The 21,542-nt window shown below is 38.2% G+C and overlaps 1 protein-coding gene across 1 annotated transcript; it reads left to right on the forward strand.

Annotated features, from left to right (window-relative positions):
* The first annotated feature begins 1,259 nt into the window (after window positions 1-1,259).
* LOC139725376 (calcium-activated chloride channel regulator 1-like) lies at window positions 1,260-20,979 on the forward strand. Its single transcript, XM_071636460.1, has 12 exons — window positions 1,260-1,430; window positions 3,217-3,394; window positions 4,020-4,135; window positions 9,028-9,102; window positions 9,730-9,892; window positions 10,640-10,899; window positions 14,793-14,967; window positions 15,567-15,751; window positions 16,121-16,310; window positions 16,634-16,756; window positions 17,235-17,396; window positions 20,717-20,979. The coding sequence occupies exons 1-12, from the start codon at window positions 1,260-1,262 to the stop codon at window positions 20,977-20,979; spliced, it is 2,061 nt and encodes a 686-aa protein (XP_071492561.1).
* Window positions 20,980-21,542: the final 563 nt, after the last annotated feature.

Consider the following 21,542-nt stretch of genomic DNA (forward strand, 5'->3'; position numbering starts at 1 on the left):
GATTATTTGATTCTACTTTCTTCCGTTTTCACCCACGTAGCAGAGAAAGAATGGGAACAAGTACCTTGATTTCATGCGAAGCTTTCAATATGGAGCCATAGTCTCCTTATGTCGACATTGCGCACTTGATCTACCCTTTGTCTAAAAGGATAAATCACAGGTCTTTAAGGAGATGAATATAGGATTATGACATCCTGATATTTACACCAGTGACAGAGAACACGTTCGTTTTCCAAGTTATCCTATTTTATCTATTTTAATTCTATTTCTTCTTTTACATAGTGTCACGATGTTTTCCTTAAACTGCTATATAGTTTTCCTTTCATTTCATACTGTGCCCATTATTTAGTCGATGGAGGTGATTGTTCTCAGTTATCGGGACGCTCTTTATAGACTGGCACCTGGATGGCAATGTACGATGCAGTAGAAATTGAATGATAAATGGTAGACATATGCATCCCAATTTTATCACTGATATCATATAATTGGTGTACAAACTTGCCCAGCAAAGAATAAGACTATTGAAGTATTCCGAAAGAGTGCTTCAGCTCTAACCCTCTCACAAAGGAGTGTGATACTGTAAAGTTTTTTTTAAATGTTTTAATGTATTATTTCAACTTTGTCTGATACCAGTGTCATCAATAATGATTATTACAGAACAGTAAATGGTGATAGTGGTAACGCTGACATGGCTTCTAATGATCATGATAATTACAATGATAATGATAACAGCAATCTCATTTATATCATAAGTACGTTTATGTTACTAATATATAGGGCATACGTAACTGTGAATTGCAAACACAGTCACCTGACTTTAAAGGTCCTGTTTACCTTTGGAAACAATGATTCAGAAAATTTTTAAGATATGACATTTAATGCATATGTGTAGGTTTGTTGTACCAAAAAACATCCTATCATATAACATTTTCTGGATAAAGCCTAAAATGTAAGGAGATATCTGTATTTTTCTCAATAAACCGTAACTGTAGACGGTTTAATCTGGAAACATTCGTATTATAACTATTGTTCACATTTGGTATATTTAACAATACTTAACATTGATTTTACCGATTCAAATTTTTACAGTGGTTGTTGCTATCCCTAACTCATATTTTAGAACTATTTTAAAGCACCATTGCTGGGTTTTTGTTTCATCTCCAAAAGGTAATTTATGCCTTTAAAGGCCATACGTCCAACTCACGTTAATGAAATGTCCATTTTCCTCACCTTATTTCAAACTACTTCGAAAGGTTATCATGGAACACAAGGACTTCGAAGGAACCGATAATATTGACCCTGTGTTACGAGATGACACCACACCTGAATTCATTGTTTTGAAAGACAGCCCACAAACCACTACGATCTTAATCTTGGATACATCAGGTTCAATGAGTAATAATCCGGAGAGACTAGAACTTCTGAGACAGGTACGGTTGACGTCTACTATAAAACGATATATAGACCTATATTAGTCGGGACAATCCATCAGTGTAATACTTTCGCCCTTCAACGCTCCACTCCTTATCTCGCGAGGTCTAGGGTGCAACACCGGTGTACAAAGGGCCCCACACATACTGAAAAATTGATGACTGGCAGTTGTAATCCGTACGTGGGTATAAACCATGAATAATACAATTTAGTTTTCATCAGGAAGCATATAGTTACTAGACCATATGTTTTAACAAAATGGAGTGGAGCGATGCGTCCAACCTCCTTGTTTTTGATGAAACGGTCAGTACCGTTAGTGCTTATTGACTTAATAGAAGTCGTACAGAAGATGAGAATACACATTACAAAAATCACCATGAATACTTGACTACTAATGGAAAGTACCTCATTGAAACCACTAAAGGATGACTTGACATGCTTAGTTGTATAGTTGTATAGGCGAGAAAGAGGTGAATTTATACACAATATCTAAAAAAACTGTTGAGAAGATACTATGAAGTGTGTTTTTTACGGGGTTGTTCTGAGACAAGTTATAAACCGACCAGAGTCCAAACACATCTGAACTGGACCCTAAATGACGTACTAGTATTACGGCACATCAAATTTTTTACCCTAAATGGGATCGCACCTGTAAACCACACCCTTACTGGTGTCACGGTTGGCGTTATACGCTGTAATGATGTTAATTTCAAATTACAAAGGTATAATACCTTTAATGGCATTTGAATGAAATATTTCTTAAACCAGGTGGAAAATAAGGAAATACAACTTTTCTATAAAGTACCACGAGTAATTCAGTTAAACAGGTGTCAGATTTGATTGCATTTAGGTAATCGGCTTTTGTGATCTTCATGATATTATCAAAACGTTAAATAAAGTTTTGTAAATTGGAATTGAATACTGCATACTTTCCATGGTTGGGCTTGACATAACTCGCTATAATCCATCTCGCGGGATGAATATCTAATGCATTGAAGTATACGAGACCATATTCGTGTACGTCCATAACATGTACTGAGCACAAGGTGTAGGCATACACCCGCTGGGAATAGAACGAACCATTTCTAGTGGGTCGAATGTCAGTGAGAGAATTAGCATGACAGGAGATTAAATTGCAGACATAGTAAAGAAGGAAATTTATTAATGGCTATTCTAGATTACCTTCCCTAAATATAAAAATAAAACTATTTCTTTTGTAAAACAGGATTAATATGCTGATAGAAAGAAAAGGAAAACAATCCGTTCTAAACAAAAACGTGGCCCCACAACTCCTGCCTTAAAGAGGAAATCCAGTCCAAATATATAAGTTAGTTTGATAAGAAAGAGTAAAATATTACCAGTTCAACTGTATGAATTTGATTGAAATCGGATGAAAAATAAGGAAGTTAATATGACACTTTTAAGTTTCGTTATTTTTATTTATTTGTTTATTTATTTATTTATTTATTTATTATTATTATTGTTTTTTATTTATTTATTTATTTTTTTTGGTGGGGGACAGTTTTTGAACAGTCAATATGAATATGCAATTGGCAAAGTGAGCATGCCATTCCCTCATAACTTACCATATACTTTGTACATAGAATTTTGAAATTTCCAGTTTTTTTATAGCAATGCTTTGGGGGAAAAAAGGCAGAGTAAGAAATGCATTATAGGTCTGCAGTTATTAATGGTAAGCACAAGGAAGGCAGGCTGATCACTTTTGCCTGTAGTTAAAGTGATGAGCCATCATGTCTTTTCTTTCCTTATGTATTATTTTGCCAGTCGTCGTTACATCTCATCAAAAATGTACTTCCCGACGGATCTAGGGTAGGTATCGTCGAGTTTGCTACCTATGCCTCGGTGTTGAAGCCCATAACTGTGATTGACTCTCCCGAAACCAGAACATCCCTGGAGAATGTTCTCCCTTCCACAGCGTCAGGCAGCACCAATATTGGAGCAGGTGAGCTACGTGTCCAGCACTATGATGCACTCTTGTGTAACTGTGCTATATACATATATATGTATATATATATATATATATATATATATATATATATATATAATATACATATATATATTGTTGAAGTAAGTATATATATATATATATATATATATATATATATATATATATATATACTAAGTATATATATATATATATATATATATAAATCAGCATACAATTATCGATTCGGGGACATGTACAGTATAGGGGTAATGGGTACATGATCTTCTTCCCGATCCCCAAACTCCTCTGATATCAAAAAGCATAGTTTGCTCTCTGTCGACTCAATGCGATATTTTACCTCAAGCTATGTGGCATAAAAATCATGGAAATAGAATTTGAATGCATTAATTTATGCGGATTTGAATTCTCAAATTTGATTATTTCAAATAGTAAACAAAATTAATGTGTAGTGTAATCATGAGACAGCATGCGAGAGAGAAATTGCAGGTGATTGCAGCATAATTGTTTTTATATTCAAAATTGAATGTGGTCTTCCGTTTTCTGCAGAAGTTGACAAACTGAAATGAATATGACATACTGATAATATCTCATCTTCTCCATGTCCACTTGTTATGTTAAGGAATACTCGAAGCAACTGCTCTCCTGGAAGACGGCGTCCCCTCTAGAAGACGGTTCTTTTTGATTACGGACGGTGAACAGACCGGTGCTGTTACTATTGCACACGCAATGGATGAGGTAATGAAAGCAACGATTTCTCTTTATAATATGTTACGATTTTTTTTTTTCAGTGCAAGTATGGCTTTATCTATTTCCATACATAATCATACACACACACACACATACACATACACACACACACACACACACACACACACACACACACACACATATATATATATATATATATATATATATACAATGTACAGTGCCTGTACTGTGCACATAAAATAGGTAATGTCACTTTACAAGGCTACTACTTCATAATCGGCAACTATGGAATGTTGGTTGTGAGGAAAGGACAAGAAGGAGAAATCTTTTTCTTTAAATTGGTAACTAAACGTGTTGATAAATGTCATGCATGACTGAGCACATTAAAGGGATCGTACAGTTTTGGTTCAGACCTAATTTCAGGTTTCTAACATTTTTTGGTCAGATAATGAGAAACCTCTTATGAAATATGAAAGAGCATGTAATTCTATGAGGAATTCAACGTTTATTTGATGGAAATTGGTTTTGAAATGGCTGAGATATCCAAAAAAGAGTGATTCTAATAAAATGTGGGACCCACATTTTATCACGATCGTTTTGTTTTACTTTGTTTTTCAACGTTTCAGTCATTCCCAACCTGATTTTCATCAAATGCACTTTGAATTCCTCTTAAAATGGTATGCTCTGTACTATATCATAAGTGTTTTCTTGGTATCTTGCAAAAAGTTAAAAGCCCAATTCTCATCTCCTCCAATACTGTACTATCCCTTTAACTTTAAAGAAAACATTGACAACTTGCATTTTTTCCCAAGTTTGAGTGTTATTATGAATGCACATTGAAATAGCCAAAACCAGCAAACTTTTAAACTTTTCGTCTTTGAAAAGGATATTTATGGAATCCAATTTTTGGCGGCCATCTTAGATATCTCAAAATTCTCAAGGATTTAAAGCTTTCATCATTCAGATAAGTACAAGCCGTGTTGTCTCCAGTTGGACTTTCGTGCCTAAATTGATTTTATAAGCTGACTTTTCAATTTGGGGGTGCTGATTCCGAAATTTAGGGGACCTTCTCTCATCTTCATCTCCACAAATTTAGAAATAGGTTTTGTCCTATATCTTGACTTGTGAGGGATGAAAATCATATAATATGGTTCATAACTCATATTTATAATACCACTGATTTCATCTCATCTCATTTCATTTCATCCGCTTTTCTCATTTGGTACCATTAACTCGTCTGGTCTTATCTTCTATCCGTTCTCCATTTCTTTTTCACAACCCTGATTACTCGGGGCTTACAGCTAAACAAGCTTGCTTTCGTGTAGGTCCCTTCATACTTCTCTTTGTTCAACCACATTTCGATTTCGACCAGTTATCATTACAATTGATGTGTTATTACCATGTATATTGTTTGTTTTTTGCACATTGTTTACAAGGTAAAAGAACTTGTATTATTATTTCTGATGTAATATTCATATACGACAAGTATGAAAATAAATGAATTGAATTAAATTGAATCTCAATCATCATTTCTGTTATATCTCACCAGACTTGGCGGCCGTCTTAAATTTGAAGATGGGCCCGAATTATTCTCAGAATAGTTTTGTTTGATATCTCGACTGAGTGATGAAAAGTATTTAAAATGTTGGCAACACCTATCTATCTGATACCACAGAGTTTATCTACATCACCAATAGCATGCACTCTTCTCCGTCGGCAAGCTTGGCGGCCATCTTGAATTTCAATATGGCCGGCAATCTAAAATAGGTTTTGTCCTGTCTCTCGACTTGTGAGAGATGGAAACCATAAAAATTTTGTATAAAAGATTACATAGCAATATACATGTCTGTGAACAAAATTACTGTTTTGAACCTCATCAGGTTTGGCTGCCATCTTCAATTTCAATATGCCACTAATTTTCAATAGGTTTGTCCCATATTTTGACTTCTGAGTAATGAATAGGTTTTAAAGTGGTGACAGTACACATGTTTGTGATACCATCGAGTTTACTTAAATCATCAGTGTTCTACCTCTTCAGTTTTGGCAGCCGTCGTGTATTCTAGTATGACAACCATTCAGGTACTTGTGGCAATTTTTTGCCCTTATGTGGGCTTTTGAGCAATAAAGATCATTCGACATTTTGAGTATACTCTTAATTGTGATATCAGAGATTTTTTTTTTCAATTTTCTGCCATTTTGAAATTCTAAACGGCCACCATCCCAACAAGCACTAACACTATCTCTTATCACAGAGTTGGTGAAAACATAGTACCCGTGATAATGCGTGTCGTCTATATTAGCAATATATCTTTACACATCTGTTGCCTTTCTAGTTAAGGCTATCTTCGTTTTTCAAATTCAAATGAATTTATTAAGAATTTTCTGCATCGAATACATAATAAACAAATGAAATACAGTCATTTCTCTTTGTTAACAAGACAATAGAACATACAGTGTGTACATCCGAATATATCTTTATATTCAATATGAATATAAAGATATAAGATTCTCTTTATATGAATATAAAGAGAAAAAAATGAATTTGATCAGAAGGGACACTGATGAATGACAGCTAGAATACACACACACTGTGTAGTACCTAAACTCCAAAGTTTAAAATTACTAGTATATGATACATTGTAACATCTTTATATTCAATATGACCGTCTTTAGAGTTGATTCATCATGTTCTGGACTCTTGAGGGTGCATTCAAAGTGATGATAATCCTCCGCTTATGTTAAAGAGGATGTTATTGAAATGATGCTTTTCAGAGTTACAATCTAAATTGCATATAACTATGACTACAAATGTTAGCATCTCCAGATATCAGCACTGTTCAACATTTTAAATCCCCAGCTTGATATCAGCATAAATGTAGATTTCAGTGCAAGCAGCACGCCTCTTTGAAAATTACCACACATAGATTACATATTTTGTTAACACAGTGAGGTTCATGATGGACAAAGGAAAGGGATGACAAATGACAATGTTGTGACTTGCAGGGTACACGGAAAAGATGATTGCATTTACAATATTTACATTAAGTGTAATGAGGCAGGATGGCGAGGGGAAATATGGTGAAATGACCACGTGCTGACAGATATTGGCCATGTGAATATGGCATGGGATGACAACATACAAAACACTAAAGTTATTCACTAGGTGCCTTGTTATTTTGTGGAACACTTTGAGCAACAATGTACGTTTTACATTCATCACAATTCATAGGCCTACGTCTTTATAACATAATTGGCTGAGTGTGGCGTAAAATGCATTGAGCATCAAAGCAAGTATCTGCCTTAGAAGAAGGGTTTTGAATTGCAATATCCTTTCATTGGGAGATGGATCTCTGCAATAATGCAAGGCACGGGTGACTGGCTTTCGTTGATTGTGACCGCACCAGTCCTATGACTCCGTCGATGTAGAGGTTAGATATGACCCAAATATTCATTCATTCATTCATTCATTCATTCATTCATTCATTCATTCATGTTCATTCATTCATTCATTCATTCATTCATGTTTCCATTTCCATGAAGTATGAAGAAGTGTGAAATGTGAAGTGTGAAGAAGTATGGAGAAGTGCTGCCTTTCAGTGCAGTTTCACCTGATTGAAAATTGATTTAAATAATTTTTGGAAGAGGAAGTTCATTTTGGAGCTTCACCGAAATGTGTATCTGGTAATATCAACTCTGATTGGATGCATTTCACAACATTGGAAGTATTCTGATTAGGCTACACTGTCACGTGTATGGTCCTTTTTGGTCTCAAAAGTAAAAAAAAAATGGAAGTTTACTCTGATGGCCTTTGAAACTCATGTGTCTATCAACATCAAGTTGTGTGCGAAACTAACAGCTGTTGTTTTTTTCCTTGGAAAAGACGTTAGACATAAAATTTGATAAAGACGAAACATATTAGAACTACTCTGCTAAGTCTCCCTGCATAAGAGATGCAAATATGTTTTAGGTGAAAATGTGAGATGCACATAAAATACAAAGCAAAATGCATCATATATGCTCCAAGTTTGGCTGAAGGCCCACAGCTGACGCCCAAATCATCCCAAGAGAGTCTGAAAGCGATCAAAGAGTTGACCACGCAAACAAGGGAGCCTCATTTGGAGAAGCAACCTTCTCACCCTCTATGTGACAGGGTCTTTCAGAAGAGCAATATTTTCAGTCAGTTTACCATCATGACTGTTATAAGAATGTTGTACATAAAGACAAGCTGCAGACAACTGTAATAAAAAGATTTAGGAAAGCATCATTGTCACATGTAATACACTCGTTGTACCACCCCCCCCCCCCAAAAAAAAGCACACACAATGTGACTTTGCATCACCTGACATGAACTGTTGGATATTCACAGGTTAAAAGCTGTGAGTTTCATTGCTACGATGCCAAAAGTGGTGGACTTCATCGACTTGAAAGTGAGACAATGAGTAGAAAATTCATGTCATCAAACTTAAGATCCATGATGACAAGGTTCAAATAGCATCAGGAAATGTTAATGAGCTATCTGACTATGCTGCATTTGATTTGATGTCTCACAGAAACTTATTTAGAGAAAATAGAGACTGCTTAAAAACTTAGCTTCACTTCACAACTTGAAAAGTATTGCTGCCATAATATCTCATTCTCTCGAAGAAATCAGTTCTCCACCAACAATGACCAGCTCTAAGGTGGTTTCTTTTTGAAATACAAACCAGATATGCGAAAGACCAAGGCAATGAAGCTGCAACTAACAAAACAAAAACAGTAAGTCTCGCTACACAGCGGCTTCTTCATAGTTTAAAACTGACCGGCAAACGTGATAGGAGGTAGAATGAAAAAGATAATTTTAATGAAATTTGTGGTATCACAAAAATATACACTGTATAGGTTTTGCCACCATTTTGTTTAGTGCCTTTCATCACTTGCAGGTCGCGATACAGGACAAAGCCGATTTTAGATTGGCGGCCATGTTGAAATTCAAGATGGCCACCAAGCCTGAAGAGGTAGAACAAAAGTAATGATTGAAATAAATTCTGTGGTATCACAAACATACTTGGTATTGCCAACATTCTAAATGTTTTTCATCACTCAATCGAGATATAAGACAAAGCCTACTTTAAATTGGCGGCCATATTCTAATTGAAATTCAAAATGACTGCCAAGCCTGATGAGATACAACAAAAGTGATGATTTCAGAGAAATCTGTGATATCAGAAACATGGGTAGTGCACCATTTTATATGACTTTCATCCCTTACAAGTCAAGATATAGGCCAAAGCCTATTTTTAAATGACGGCCATTTTGACATTCAGAATGGGGGCTGAAGATGTGCTCAGAAAAATGGTATCTTAGTTTTCGGAATCAGCGGCGATCTTGAATAACATCTAAACTTGAACAAAACCCTCAAGGATGCAATAAACACTAGTTGCATCATTAAGATTCGGATTCAGCACCCTGGAAATAGGATTAAACCATCAAAAACATCGGGCAGACGGCAAAACAAAGTCCAGCCTCTGGCACCCAGACTACTTGGTCTCCAGATGGATTGGAAGTGTCCGTGAAATCAAAGAAGAAACGCACGTATTGTTTGACGTGGTAACTGTAGAGTCGATTTCTTGATCTATGTCCAGGTTCTGGCTGCCAACGTGCGAGTGTGCACTGTTGCTGTTGGTCCAAATGCGGACGCAGATTTGGAAGAGTTGGCAATAGCGACAAATGGGAAACATTTCTCTCACTTGGATAGCTCCAGTGGCATCCTTCTGTCTTTCATTGAGTGCGCGTCAGATACCGGAGGTAAGTTCCAATATTTAGCAACGTTGGTACATGTACTCAAGCACAAGTTCATTTACAATTTCACTGAACCTAATTATTGATTTCCGAATCCTCATTCCATTTTCAGGTTGACCTCAAATTTCTAAGCCTTGTGCCCTGCCTGTTGTGTGTCACTATAAAAGTGTCCCTCTCTGCTGCACTTCCATACATTCTTATCGGAACAGTCCTTGAACAATATAATGTGTACACAAATCTACAGATAATCTCTTAAATTTGATTCCTTCCTTAAAGGAAATAGTACACTGACGATCAGGGGGGTGTTTTATCAACGTTTGTCGGCGCTGACAAATTGAATCACCATAGTAACAGTCAGTGACCAGAGCATCTCAGCCAATCAAAACCAAGGATTTTGCTGAAATTGGTCAGCGCCGACAGTGGTCGGCGCTGACAAGCGTTGATGAAACACCCCCAAGGATGATTGTATTTCACTGTCATCGAGGTTTATGGTGTTTCATGAGAAAATGAAAATAATTCAGGATTGTCTGAGATTCCGCGATATTCACCGACGTGTTCTTACATTTTTCGTTCGCTGAGTTCACATCTACATGTGTAAGCTCCAGAAGAAAGGTGAAAGTATTTATTCCCCACACCTCCTCAAGGCAATGTGTATAGTTGTGACTACTTTCAATTAGCCAGTATTCCCTCTTCTTAAAACGATTCCATGCATGATAATAATACTACCTACGTCTTCAATTAATGTCCATCAAGCTACGCCAGCTTCAGTTACGACTAGCTCCGAGTTCGTGGGAATTCCTGGTGGAGAGAGCCACAAAACAGTGTCGTACGTGGAGCCTGCTCTGACTGGCGGACTAACGACTGTTGTCAGCTCTACAACAGGAGAACTCGATCCGGACGACGTGATCCTCACAAGTCCGTCAGGACTTACGTATAACAGCTCTTCAGGTGTCATCACAGCAAATCCATCCTTCACACAGATTCAGTTTGACATTCGAGAAGAGGACACAACAGTAAGGAATTATCCAGGCGATATAAATGACTCAAGAAAACTTGTACTTGTGGCCTTGAATTATTTTCCAACTACCATGCACACGAAGCCACTCTGTCGGGCGGCGTCAAACTGTTCTAAAATTGACAGAAGAGGTACAAAGGTATCTAGATTTTTCCATTTCACTCGAAATTGGCCCGAACTTGGTTTACCCTCTGCGCGCCATCTTGATTATAACACATTCATTTGTTGGTGCAAAATTTGTGCCCATTTAGCTCCTTGGTACAGAAGGAACCGAAGTTAATACGATGCCTACCGAAGGTCACACGATGACACTCGAAACACCGTAGAAGGTTACACGAAGATGTGAATCGTTATCATAAGATTTTCTGGCTATTTTTGGCTTGCCAAGGATTTTGCCTCCCAATACGAAGTTGCTGAGGGAGCAGCAAAATTCCATGGGCTGTCATACGATTGCTTAAGATGCCTTCATAAATGACAGGAAGTTTAAGAGCCGAATTTGAAAATGACCGTTATTTTGAGTCCGTCTTTGCTCAATTTCAGGACAGTGTGACACCTGTGTTCTCTTTTACACACACGTCTACATAAACACGAATATATGTATGTAATTTCAAACCTATTGTTTGAAATTAATGAAATATGTAAATGCAGCACACCAACCTCTTACCTCTCATCAGTGGCGTATCTAGGGGGGGGGGGGGGGGCAAGGGGGGCACGTGCCCCGGGCGCCACTTTTTGGGGGCGCCGAAAAAGAAAAAAAAAAGAAAAAAAAAGAAAAAAAAAACGAAGAAGAAAAAGAAAAAAAGAAGGGGAAAAAAGAAGAAGAAGAAGAAGAAGAAGAAGAAAAAAAAAAACTCGCCCGGACCGGGAAGGAGGGAGAACGGGGGGTGGGGGGGGGGGGGGGGGGAGAAAACCAAATCAAACAAGATGAAAACAAAAAATGACAATGTTTATTGTGTTCACACAGAAATTCCATGTTTTGTAAGCTGAAATTTTGGCTCGCTCGTTGCGCTCGCTCGCCAAAATTCATATAAAGAGAAAAAAGAAGATAAGAACAAAACGTGATGATGACGCGGACAAAATGACAATGTATATTGTGTTCACACATGCCATCGTTAGAAGGCAAAATGTTACACGGAGCAGCGGCTGCAATTTTATTTCTTTCGTTCTGAAGCGATCGCCTATTGGATCAAACGAGGGCGCCAAAGGTGTCGAACATAGGCTACGGGGGGGGGGGGGGGGGGGGGCGCAAAAATACAAATTTCGGCTCACTCGCGCGTACTAATTTAGAGTATTTTTTTTCAAGTCCTCAGTTTGTTGGTATAAATCGTTATCTATAAGGCCGTCACCAATAATTTTCTTGATTAGAATTGTAAGATTTAATAAGCAAAAAATGACAAGAATTCCATGTTTTGTAAGCTGAAATACAAAAAAAAAAATTCGGCTCGCTCGCTGCGCTCGCTCGCCAAAATTTATCAAAAAAAAAAACTAAGAACAAAACGTGATGATGACGCGGAAATATACAAATTTCAGCTCACACGCGCGTACTAATTTGGAGTATTTTTTTCAAGTCCTCAGTTTGTTGGTATAAATCGTTATCTATAAGGCCGTTACCATTAATTTTCTTGATTAGAATTGTAAGATTTAATAAGCAAAAAATGACAAGAATTCCATGTTTTGTAAGCTGAAATACACAAATTTTCGGCTCGCTCGCCAAAATCTATCTAAATTTATTACATTTAAATCACCCTCATCTATAAGGCCGTCACTATATCTTTATTAGAATTGTAAGATTTGATAAGCAAAAAATGACAACAATTCCATGTTTTGTAAGCTGATATACAGAAATTTTCGGCTCGCTCGCTGCGCTCGCTCGCTAAAATTTCTCCAAAAAAAAAGAAGAGATAAGAACAAAACGTGGTGATGGCGCGGAAATATACAAATTTCAGCTCACACGCGCGTACTAATTTGGAGTATATTTTTTCAAGTCCTCAGTTTGTTGGTATAAATCGTTATCTATAAGGCCGTTACCATTAATTTTCTTGATTAGAATTGTAAGATTTAATAAGCAAAAAATGACAAGAATTCCATGTTTTGTAAGCTGAAATACACAAATTTTCGGCTCGCTCGCTGCGCTCGCTCGCCAAAATTTATCACACACAAAAAAGATAAGAACAAAACGTGATGATGACGCGGAAATATACAAAACTTTTCGGCTCGCTCGCTGCGCTCGCTCGCCAAAATTTATCTAAATTCATTACATTTAAACCACCCTCAAAAGACCCCTTTTAAGTGCTTCAAAAAGCATATCATGTAGACTTTTTAAAAGTCCCTACCGGGATGGGTTTGGGGTTGAACACTTTTTCAGAAATTAGGGGCGCAATTTTCGCGCTTGCCCCGGGCGCCGTTTTCCCTAGATACGCCACTGCCTCTCATTGATAATAAAAACTTTTCCTGCAATGTCTGGTGTGTCCCACCGGACTGGTGGAATCTTTGGGAATCGTAAAATTCTGGAACTACATGTAATGTCAGTATCAAGTTTTCTATATTTGTGTCGTCATCACTTTAACCCTAATCAGGCCGGGCTCTTTTGGCTATGCTAAAACCGGAGGGGGGCGGATTCCGGCCCCCCCCCCCCAGATCTCGGCCATCAGTGGTGCGATCGCGACGAAATTTGGCATGCGTGACACCCACGTCATAATCTACAAGATTGTGTCATAATTTTTTTTAAACAATTTCTAATTTTAATTAATTAATTATGCAAATTAAGCTCAAGATCATATTTTAGTCTAATTAAAAGGATTGCGAGTCTACTTTTTGGTCTGTAAATTTATTTTAGCATATTCAACAATTGTACATCACAAAACTTCCAAAACTCATTTCAATTCTTATGTATTTTATTGTTTTCAGAATTTCTTATGTATTTCCTTGTTTTTAAGCTTTTGTTTTTTCTTTGTTTTTTATTGGAAATTGTCACTGACCACTTTTCTACCATAATTAGCATAAAATTGATCAATAAAAGTGATTAATTGCAAAAATAATCAGTTTTTTAAGACTTCCATGACAAAGCACTGTTTTCCATAGGAAATGTACACAAAATCACAAAAATGTGCCCGTTTTGGGGCGACACGCCGTTACAAAAATGGGCGTGGCTTCGAAAAAGTGTGCGCGGACGTTGCAAATTTGGTCTCAAAAGTTGCGCGAGACTTGAACGAAGAAAGTCAAGAAGCCTCGCGACGAGGCCTTCTCGCGTTACAGAATAATAGCGCGAAACGTCAAGGGGGGGGGGGGGGGGCTGATTCTGCCCCCCGACCCTGTTAGGTTAAAAGGGGAGTTATGACCAGAAAATATATGTAAAATATAAGTGAATATAGCATTATCAGCAGAACACATCACTTTAGTTTAAGAAAATCGGGCATTCCATTCAAATGTAATGAATGGTTAAAGTTCGGGTGGTGCCATCCCTGGTCGAGACGAGAACAACAATTGGCGACTTCACACCACAGGACAACGATATACAGAAAACCACAAGCATCATGAAAGAACACTGGACTTACATCTTTCAGAGAGCATGCCAGGGGACAAATATTACTTTTTACATATATCAGTGCCAAATCGAGAGATTTAGGGAATGTGTACCCTAGTGACATAAAGAATGAAAACCTTAACATTCTCATCGAATGAACATCATAACACCTATTTTATTATCACGATATTATTTGCAAACCAGAATAGAATCGCTTTCTTTGGAGCCTAGCCAGATCAAAACACATTACGGATCTCTGTTTGTGATATCCTACTTGTCCTGTACACTTCGTAAATCGAATATTGTGACAGAATCTTTTGAATATTCCACTGCATTTTTAAACTATTGAACCTGCTTTCTTAAAATAGTCCGGACAGTGGGTACTGGAAGTTACTAACGACGACGAGAATGCCAGAGATTTCAACGTAATCTTCCAGCCGAGGGTTCTACCGGGTGCCACTCCCATAGAAGTCACCAGCGCGTGGGCACTACCGTATGTCTCACCGCCTGAGAAACAGATTCTCTACGTGATGGTGTTCAGAGGTACGACTTAAGCGGTGTATACTATTTGACTAGAATCAAATATTAATGGCAGTGGTGTTAATGATCATAGCTTCATCTTACACGGAGCATTACATGGTAGCCCTTCAGTGCTGCCCTGCCACGTACTAATTTCATACACCTGGGTGGAGGGGACAGAATGGGTAAAAACATCTCGTCCACGGACGTAAGCACTGGTCGAAAATCTAACTCGGGTCCTCCGACTGGAAGTCGGGAGTCCTATCCACTATGCCACAGCGCCCTTACAAATCATTATTCCAGAGGTTCATTAATCCGAGAATGAAAAAAAAAATCGTGATTCCGTGGAAAAAAAGAATAAGATTTGTAGCTCCAAAGGCTCTTTAAATAGCAGTATGCACCTACTTTTCCTTTTCGGAATAACGAATCTTATTTCATTTCTGGATTGACGAACCTACGGAATAATGAACATCAACCATCCAGCCATATTGTCACATGGAAAACAAAAACAAACACAGCAAAACACAAACTCATGTAATATAGAGTCAATTGGACAAGAATGTAAATATTTCCATGTAATACAGTGCATAATCACACATGGCTTTATGGTTTATCCCATGAAGGTTCGGCACCTGTCATTGACGCTGATGTCAGAGCAACTGTCACTCTTAATTCTCTGAACGGTGGCGCCGAAAAAACAGTCCTGCGACCCTTGGATAATGGCGCCGGGCCCGATTCTAGAATCAACGACGGAACATACTCTGCTTACTTCACTGAGTTCAACGGAGCGGGGCGTTACGGCGTAGAGGTTTGTGTGTGCACGCATTACGCTTTAGATTTAAGACAAGTGTCTTGGAGATGACATGGAGAAATACTTTCTTTCATTAGCAATTAGAAAACCAACCACGAAAAAACAAAGGACTTTTAAAAACTTTACCGATACGAGTACGTGATGACACTTTGACTATGACTAGTGAAATTTTGAAGAAGCATTAAAAAAGTATTCCGATAACGGTGTCCACGGACTGCAAGTATAACGAAGATACATTCAAGATTATTAAAAGTATACTCACTGGGGATACTCGTCAGAGAAACAAAGAGCAATGAACATAACAGGAATTAGCCTTTCGTTTTCTGAACCATGCTCACCGTAACTGTCACGCTTTTCTCTTCACAGATTGAAGTCGTGGCGAAAGACGGCACTCGAGTCGCGGTAGGGGTGACAACCGGAGCACCTGCTCCTGCAAATCCTGCCGTAGGCGGCGTCTATAAACCACTGGAAATCTTGTACGAGCAGACGGGAAATTTCAACAGACAAACGATTGGCGGTAGCTTCGAGTGCCGGAACGCAACCACGTGTGACGCAGGTATAATTCTATTCTCCAATATTCTTATACTGTAGGGGAAAAACCCAGGTTTCGACAGTTTTCAGAAGTTGGAGGTTTGAAAACTAACCCTGATTATTCAGCACAGAAAAACCTCATCATTAAATTTGTAATCTAATACAGATTATGTTCCATTCACCATCGGCGCTATTCAGACGGCTAACTGTTTCGTAGAGCCTGTATACAGAGATTTATCAGGAGCAAAAATAATGCACGCTTATAATCCATAACAGAATTATAACAATATAAAATTTGATACAGACTTCACACAAACGTAATCTGCACTTTTATATTTGTATATATAGGTGCGGTCGATCTTTACCCGCCAGCAAGAATTGTCGACCTCTCAGGAACCCATGTTGACCCAGTGACACAGACGGTCAATTTGACTTTCACTGCTCCTGGAGATGACCTCTCAGTAGGAAATGGTATGGACATCGACAAATTTACTTTGGCTTATTCCCTATCGTCTCTTGTCAGAAGGAGGCACAAGCTATATTATCAAGATTTATCAGTGCATTACTATCACAGGAGACTACCATTTTAAAGACGTCCTGGGCCCTGCAGGTTTCTTTGGTTATAGATATGAATATTTCGTAACAGCCGGACAATATAATTCATGAAATATCCAGATGATGATTATGGGGCATTAATTTTCAATTTAATTCAATTTCCTGTATTGATGTTTACATAATAATATGTAACATTATTGTTAATGGCATATTTGTCATCATAACGTATCACTTCTTGCTTGATGTGTCAGAATCACAATACATGAAATAACACAAACTGGTCATGTGGGCGAACTTCATTTTTAATTCTCATGGTTAGTATACCCGCCAGCTAGTATACCCATCAGCTTATTTTTCATCTATTATATCAACACATATATATTGCTTTTTCCAGCCTCGTACTATGAAATACGATATTCCACAAATTTCACGGACCTGCGTCAGAACTTTGAAGAGAATCCAACGGTGCCCGATGATTGGTTTGTCTCGGGTGACGTAACCGAACCCTCTCCGGGAGGTCATGTGGAAGTCCTTGTTATCCGCGTCAATCAAACGGGTAATGAAATTACATTTTATGAGTTGTGTGCTTACTTGTGCATTGTGTACGAATTCTTATCAATAAGTATCTAATTTGTCCTCAGCTGGTGAGTATACATAATATGTAGATGAAATTGTTTTTCAACTTGTATATGGATATGTGATCATATACACACATGATTGTTGTAAATGCATACTTGGTTGTAAACAAATTTCAGATATCACTCATCTGCCCTGATATACATTTGTGCCTCCTTCAAAGCTGTTTTCACACTTCAATCGGTTTTTACTTGTACAAAAATTGTATTTCCTATCAGCAAAATATGACGTATTAAACTGAAAAGTGAGGAAGGGCCTACCTATAGCAAGACAGATACCATTTACGTTATAATCTTTGAAACCGTGCAATACAAAGTTGATAAGTAGTCGTATGAAATCCAAAACACCTCGAAAAAAATGTTGGGAACATTCAAAAGCAAATCTGTTGGCCTACGTGAAAAAAGAAAAAAGAAATGCTTAGATTCATGTGTTGCGTATAGGCTGGAGAACTGTGCGTATTCAAGTGAATCTGCTCTGTCGCCGTGCCGCAGTCAATTACATGATGATAAAAGATGAAACTTTTGATACCACGCAGAAACTTTCCTACTGATGGAGTATTAAAACGATGCTTACAGCCAGAGACGAATAAAACCATTCCTGCTATTCATATATAATGTTTGTTGACATGTACGAAGGATCGAGTCAGAACTCTGTCGGACACTGCCACGAGTGCCACCAGATTGCCATGAATGTCAACCAAAAAACCTGAATGATTCTTTCTAGCCCCAACATAAAGAGACAGTACAGAACTTGTTGAGGTGGGGATTCATGTTTTGAACATTCCTAAGTGAAATAATGAGAAGCCTCTCATGAAATATGAAAGAGCATGTAATTCTAAAAAGGTTTCAACGTTTATTTGATGAAAATTGGTTTTCAAATGGCTGAGATTTCTAAAAAAGTGATAATAATTAAAGGCGACAGGCCACGCCTTTTATTAGGATCTCTTTGTTTCACCTTGTTTTTGGATATCTCAGCCATTTCAAACCAATTATCATCAAATACGTAAACTATTGATACCTCTAGACTTAGAATTACATGCTCTTTGACATTATAGAGTGGTTTCTGAATATCTCGCAAAACGTAAAAGGCTAAATCCTCACGTCGACCAGAACTGTGCACACCCTTATTGTAATAAGCAGGGCCGGCTCGGGCCCCCACACTTTTTGGGGTGCACGTCACGAGACCGACACCCACGAGTCATACAGCCCACAAGTTATACAGCTCACAAGTCATACAGCCCACGAGTCATACAGCTCACAAGTCATACAGCCCACCAGTTATACAGCCCACGAGTTCGACATCAAGTAAAATAAGCCCAGGAGTTATACGGCTCACGAGACCGACACTACGCACAAAAGGCTCATGAGACCGACAGTAAGCAAACAAAGCCCACGAGACCGACACTACACTTAAAAGGTCCATGAGGCCGACGCTACGCATACAAGGCTCACGAGATCGACATGACGCAAAAGAGGTTCACCAGACCGACACTAAGCAAAGAAGGCCCACGAGACCGACAGGATGAACAGCGCCACCTATAGACCAATAAATTGTATAGGGTGTCCTGATAATAGCATAGGAAGATATGAGAATTGGAAAAGAAGAGTTGCCATCTCCGACAGGGTGTTACCCCATCAGTTGCCCCCCCCCCCCCCGAAATTATCAGGATTTTTAATTGTGTTTGCATGAGTGTGTGTTTGTGAAAAAAAAATGAACAAAGTACAGTAAAAGTGTGCAACAGATCTTTCCACAATAAACCTGCGAGGGTGTTGATTTAGTATTAAGTAAAAATAAAAAATAACGTAATCGTCTATTAAGGGAGCGTTAGGGATTCGGAAAAAAACCAGATGCATCCATGAAAACAGCTATTGTATTTTACGATAAAATGTACTGTTCGGAGGAGAATAACACAAGCCAGAAAATTGAGGTGAATCCCTGCGATATAAAACGTTTTAATCAGTAGAATTACATTATAGTTACAAAGAAAATTACAAATAGATTTGACTGCAAAACGTCAAAGCAGAAGGGTAGAATATCTAACATAGAATAAGCAACTAGTGAATCGGGAAAGAGAAGATTTAAATTTATATCTTGTCCATCTTCTAGCTAAAAACTGGGAAAGCCTATTAAGAATAGCACGATGGCAGTATCAAAGCTCTAACATTAATCCATACATCGTTATTGTCCTCTTTTAAATTCATTTGTGGTTTTTTTTTGTCTATTTTTTTTGGGGATGAAGAATATTAATTTTCGGGGGCATGAAGAATACAATCCAATTTTTCTACTTGATAACAATGTAGCTCCCTGACACACTTGCCCCCCCCCCCCCCCAGAAGTATGTAGAAATACATTTTGATGACGTTCATAATTATGTAGATGGTCACCATCTTTCAATTGATAGCGTTACGAAATTACACCCGCCAGTATGTTTATTTTTCCGTTCATGGAACACCCTGTACAGGTGATTGACATGTAGATGGCGCTGTTTATCCTGTCGGTCTCGTGGACCTTCTTTGCCTACTGTCGGTCTCGTAGGCTTTCTTTGCTTAATGTCGGTCTCGTGAGCCTTTTTAGCTTAGTGTCGGTCTCGTGGGCCTTTTTTGCCTACTGTCGGTCTCGTGGGCTATTTTTGCTTAGTGTCGGTCTCATGAGCCTTTTGTCTGTAGTGTCGAACTCATGGGCTGTATGACTCCTGAGCCGTATAACTCGTGGGCTGTATGACTCATGGACCTAATATTGATGTCGGTCTCGTGGACCGTATGACTCGTGGGTGTCGGTCTCGTGGGATGCCCCCCACTTTTTGTGCACCATACAAAGGAATACATAAGGTGACTTTTTTTCAACCCGGAAGTACGTAAGTGGCACTAAAATAGAAATAGATAGAGATCTAGAAATATGGCGGCGGTAAGGTTATGTGTTTTCTCTGAAAACCTTTTTATAACACCCGGAAATGAGAGGGGAGAGAATGAGCTGAGGGCTTTTTTTTTTTTTTTTTTTTTTTTTTTGCTTGTCAGCTAAAGAAACCCGGAAGTGGACGGGGAGAGATGAGCTGTGGACCTTTTTTTTTTTTTTTTTTTTTGGCTTGTTAGGTCATGAAACCCGGAAGTGGGCCCCCACACTTTTAAAAACACTGCGCCGGCCCTGATAAGGTTAATGATAACGTTCATTCATATCTTACAACTACAGTGTTGTTTTGAAAAGTATGTCAAACTCTCTTTTGTTTTTGTTTATAATTACCAGGGTCGATCACGTACACGTTTGCAGTGGTCGCGTTCGACGACGCTGGGAATCGGAACGAGCGATCAAATCTCGTTGTATCTTCCGGATCGCTTCTTATCCCATCATCCGTGGAAGACTTCTTGGTGTATATCATCGCTGGAGTTGTTGCAGGTCTCGTGTTGGCAATGATACTGACCACAATTATCGCTTGCAGGTGCCGGCGAACGTCCGGAGGTACCCCTGCCAATGCATCTGGAGTGCAAAACCCAACATTTGTCGTATAACTTTCCTCGCTTACAGCATTGTGATAATGTCTTAATAAATTATTCCAGTTGCTGTACTCAGATCTCTAGCTTGTCCCTGAAAGACGAAAAACAATAATGTTAATGGAAATGTCTTTCGCAACGTTTCATACACGGTAAATCATTTATACTGCTGACCCCAAAATCTATGAACCCATTGTGAGTTGTCAGCTGATTGTCGTGGAAAGATAGGGGCAAAACTATTTACACTGTTTTTTTTTTGTTAGGTGTCTTTATCGTATTCGAGATGTAAAATTCCCAGGTCGTTTCTCAAAGTTTATATTGAGATCTTAGAATCTTAAGATCCTGCAATCATCTTCACTTGCACATGAGCTCATATGACAATCATATGAAATATTAGCGTACTGTACAGACAGAATGTAAAAAAACAACAACTGAAAGATCATTTGCCAGGATCATTAAATTTGCTGTAACAAAAATGGATATTGCCACTGAGTAACAGCATTAGGTCAACGCGTTGACCATTATGGATGATAATAGACGATTACAGTAAAGGACAAAATGACGAAAATCACGCGTATCTT

The sequence above is a fragment of the Diadema antillarum genome, unplaced genomic scaffold (genome assembly GCF_040938485.1).
Source record: "Diadema antillarum isolate AM-2024a unplaced genomic scaffold, OU_Dant_1.0 seq00000035_RagTag, whole genome shotgun sequence".
NCBI lineage: Eukaryota > Metazoa > Echinodermata > Echinoidea > Diadematoida > Diadematidae > Diadema > Diadema antillarum.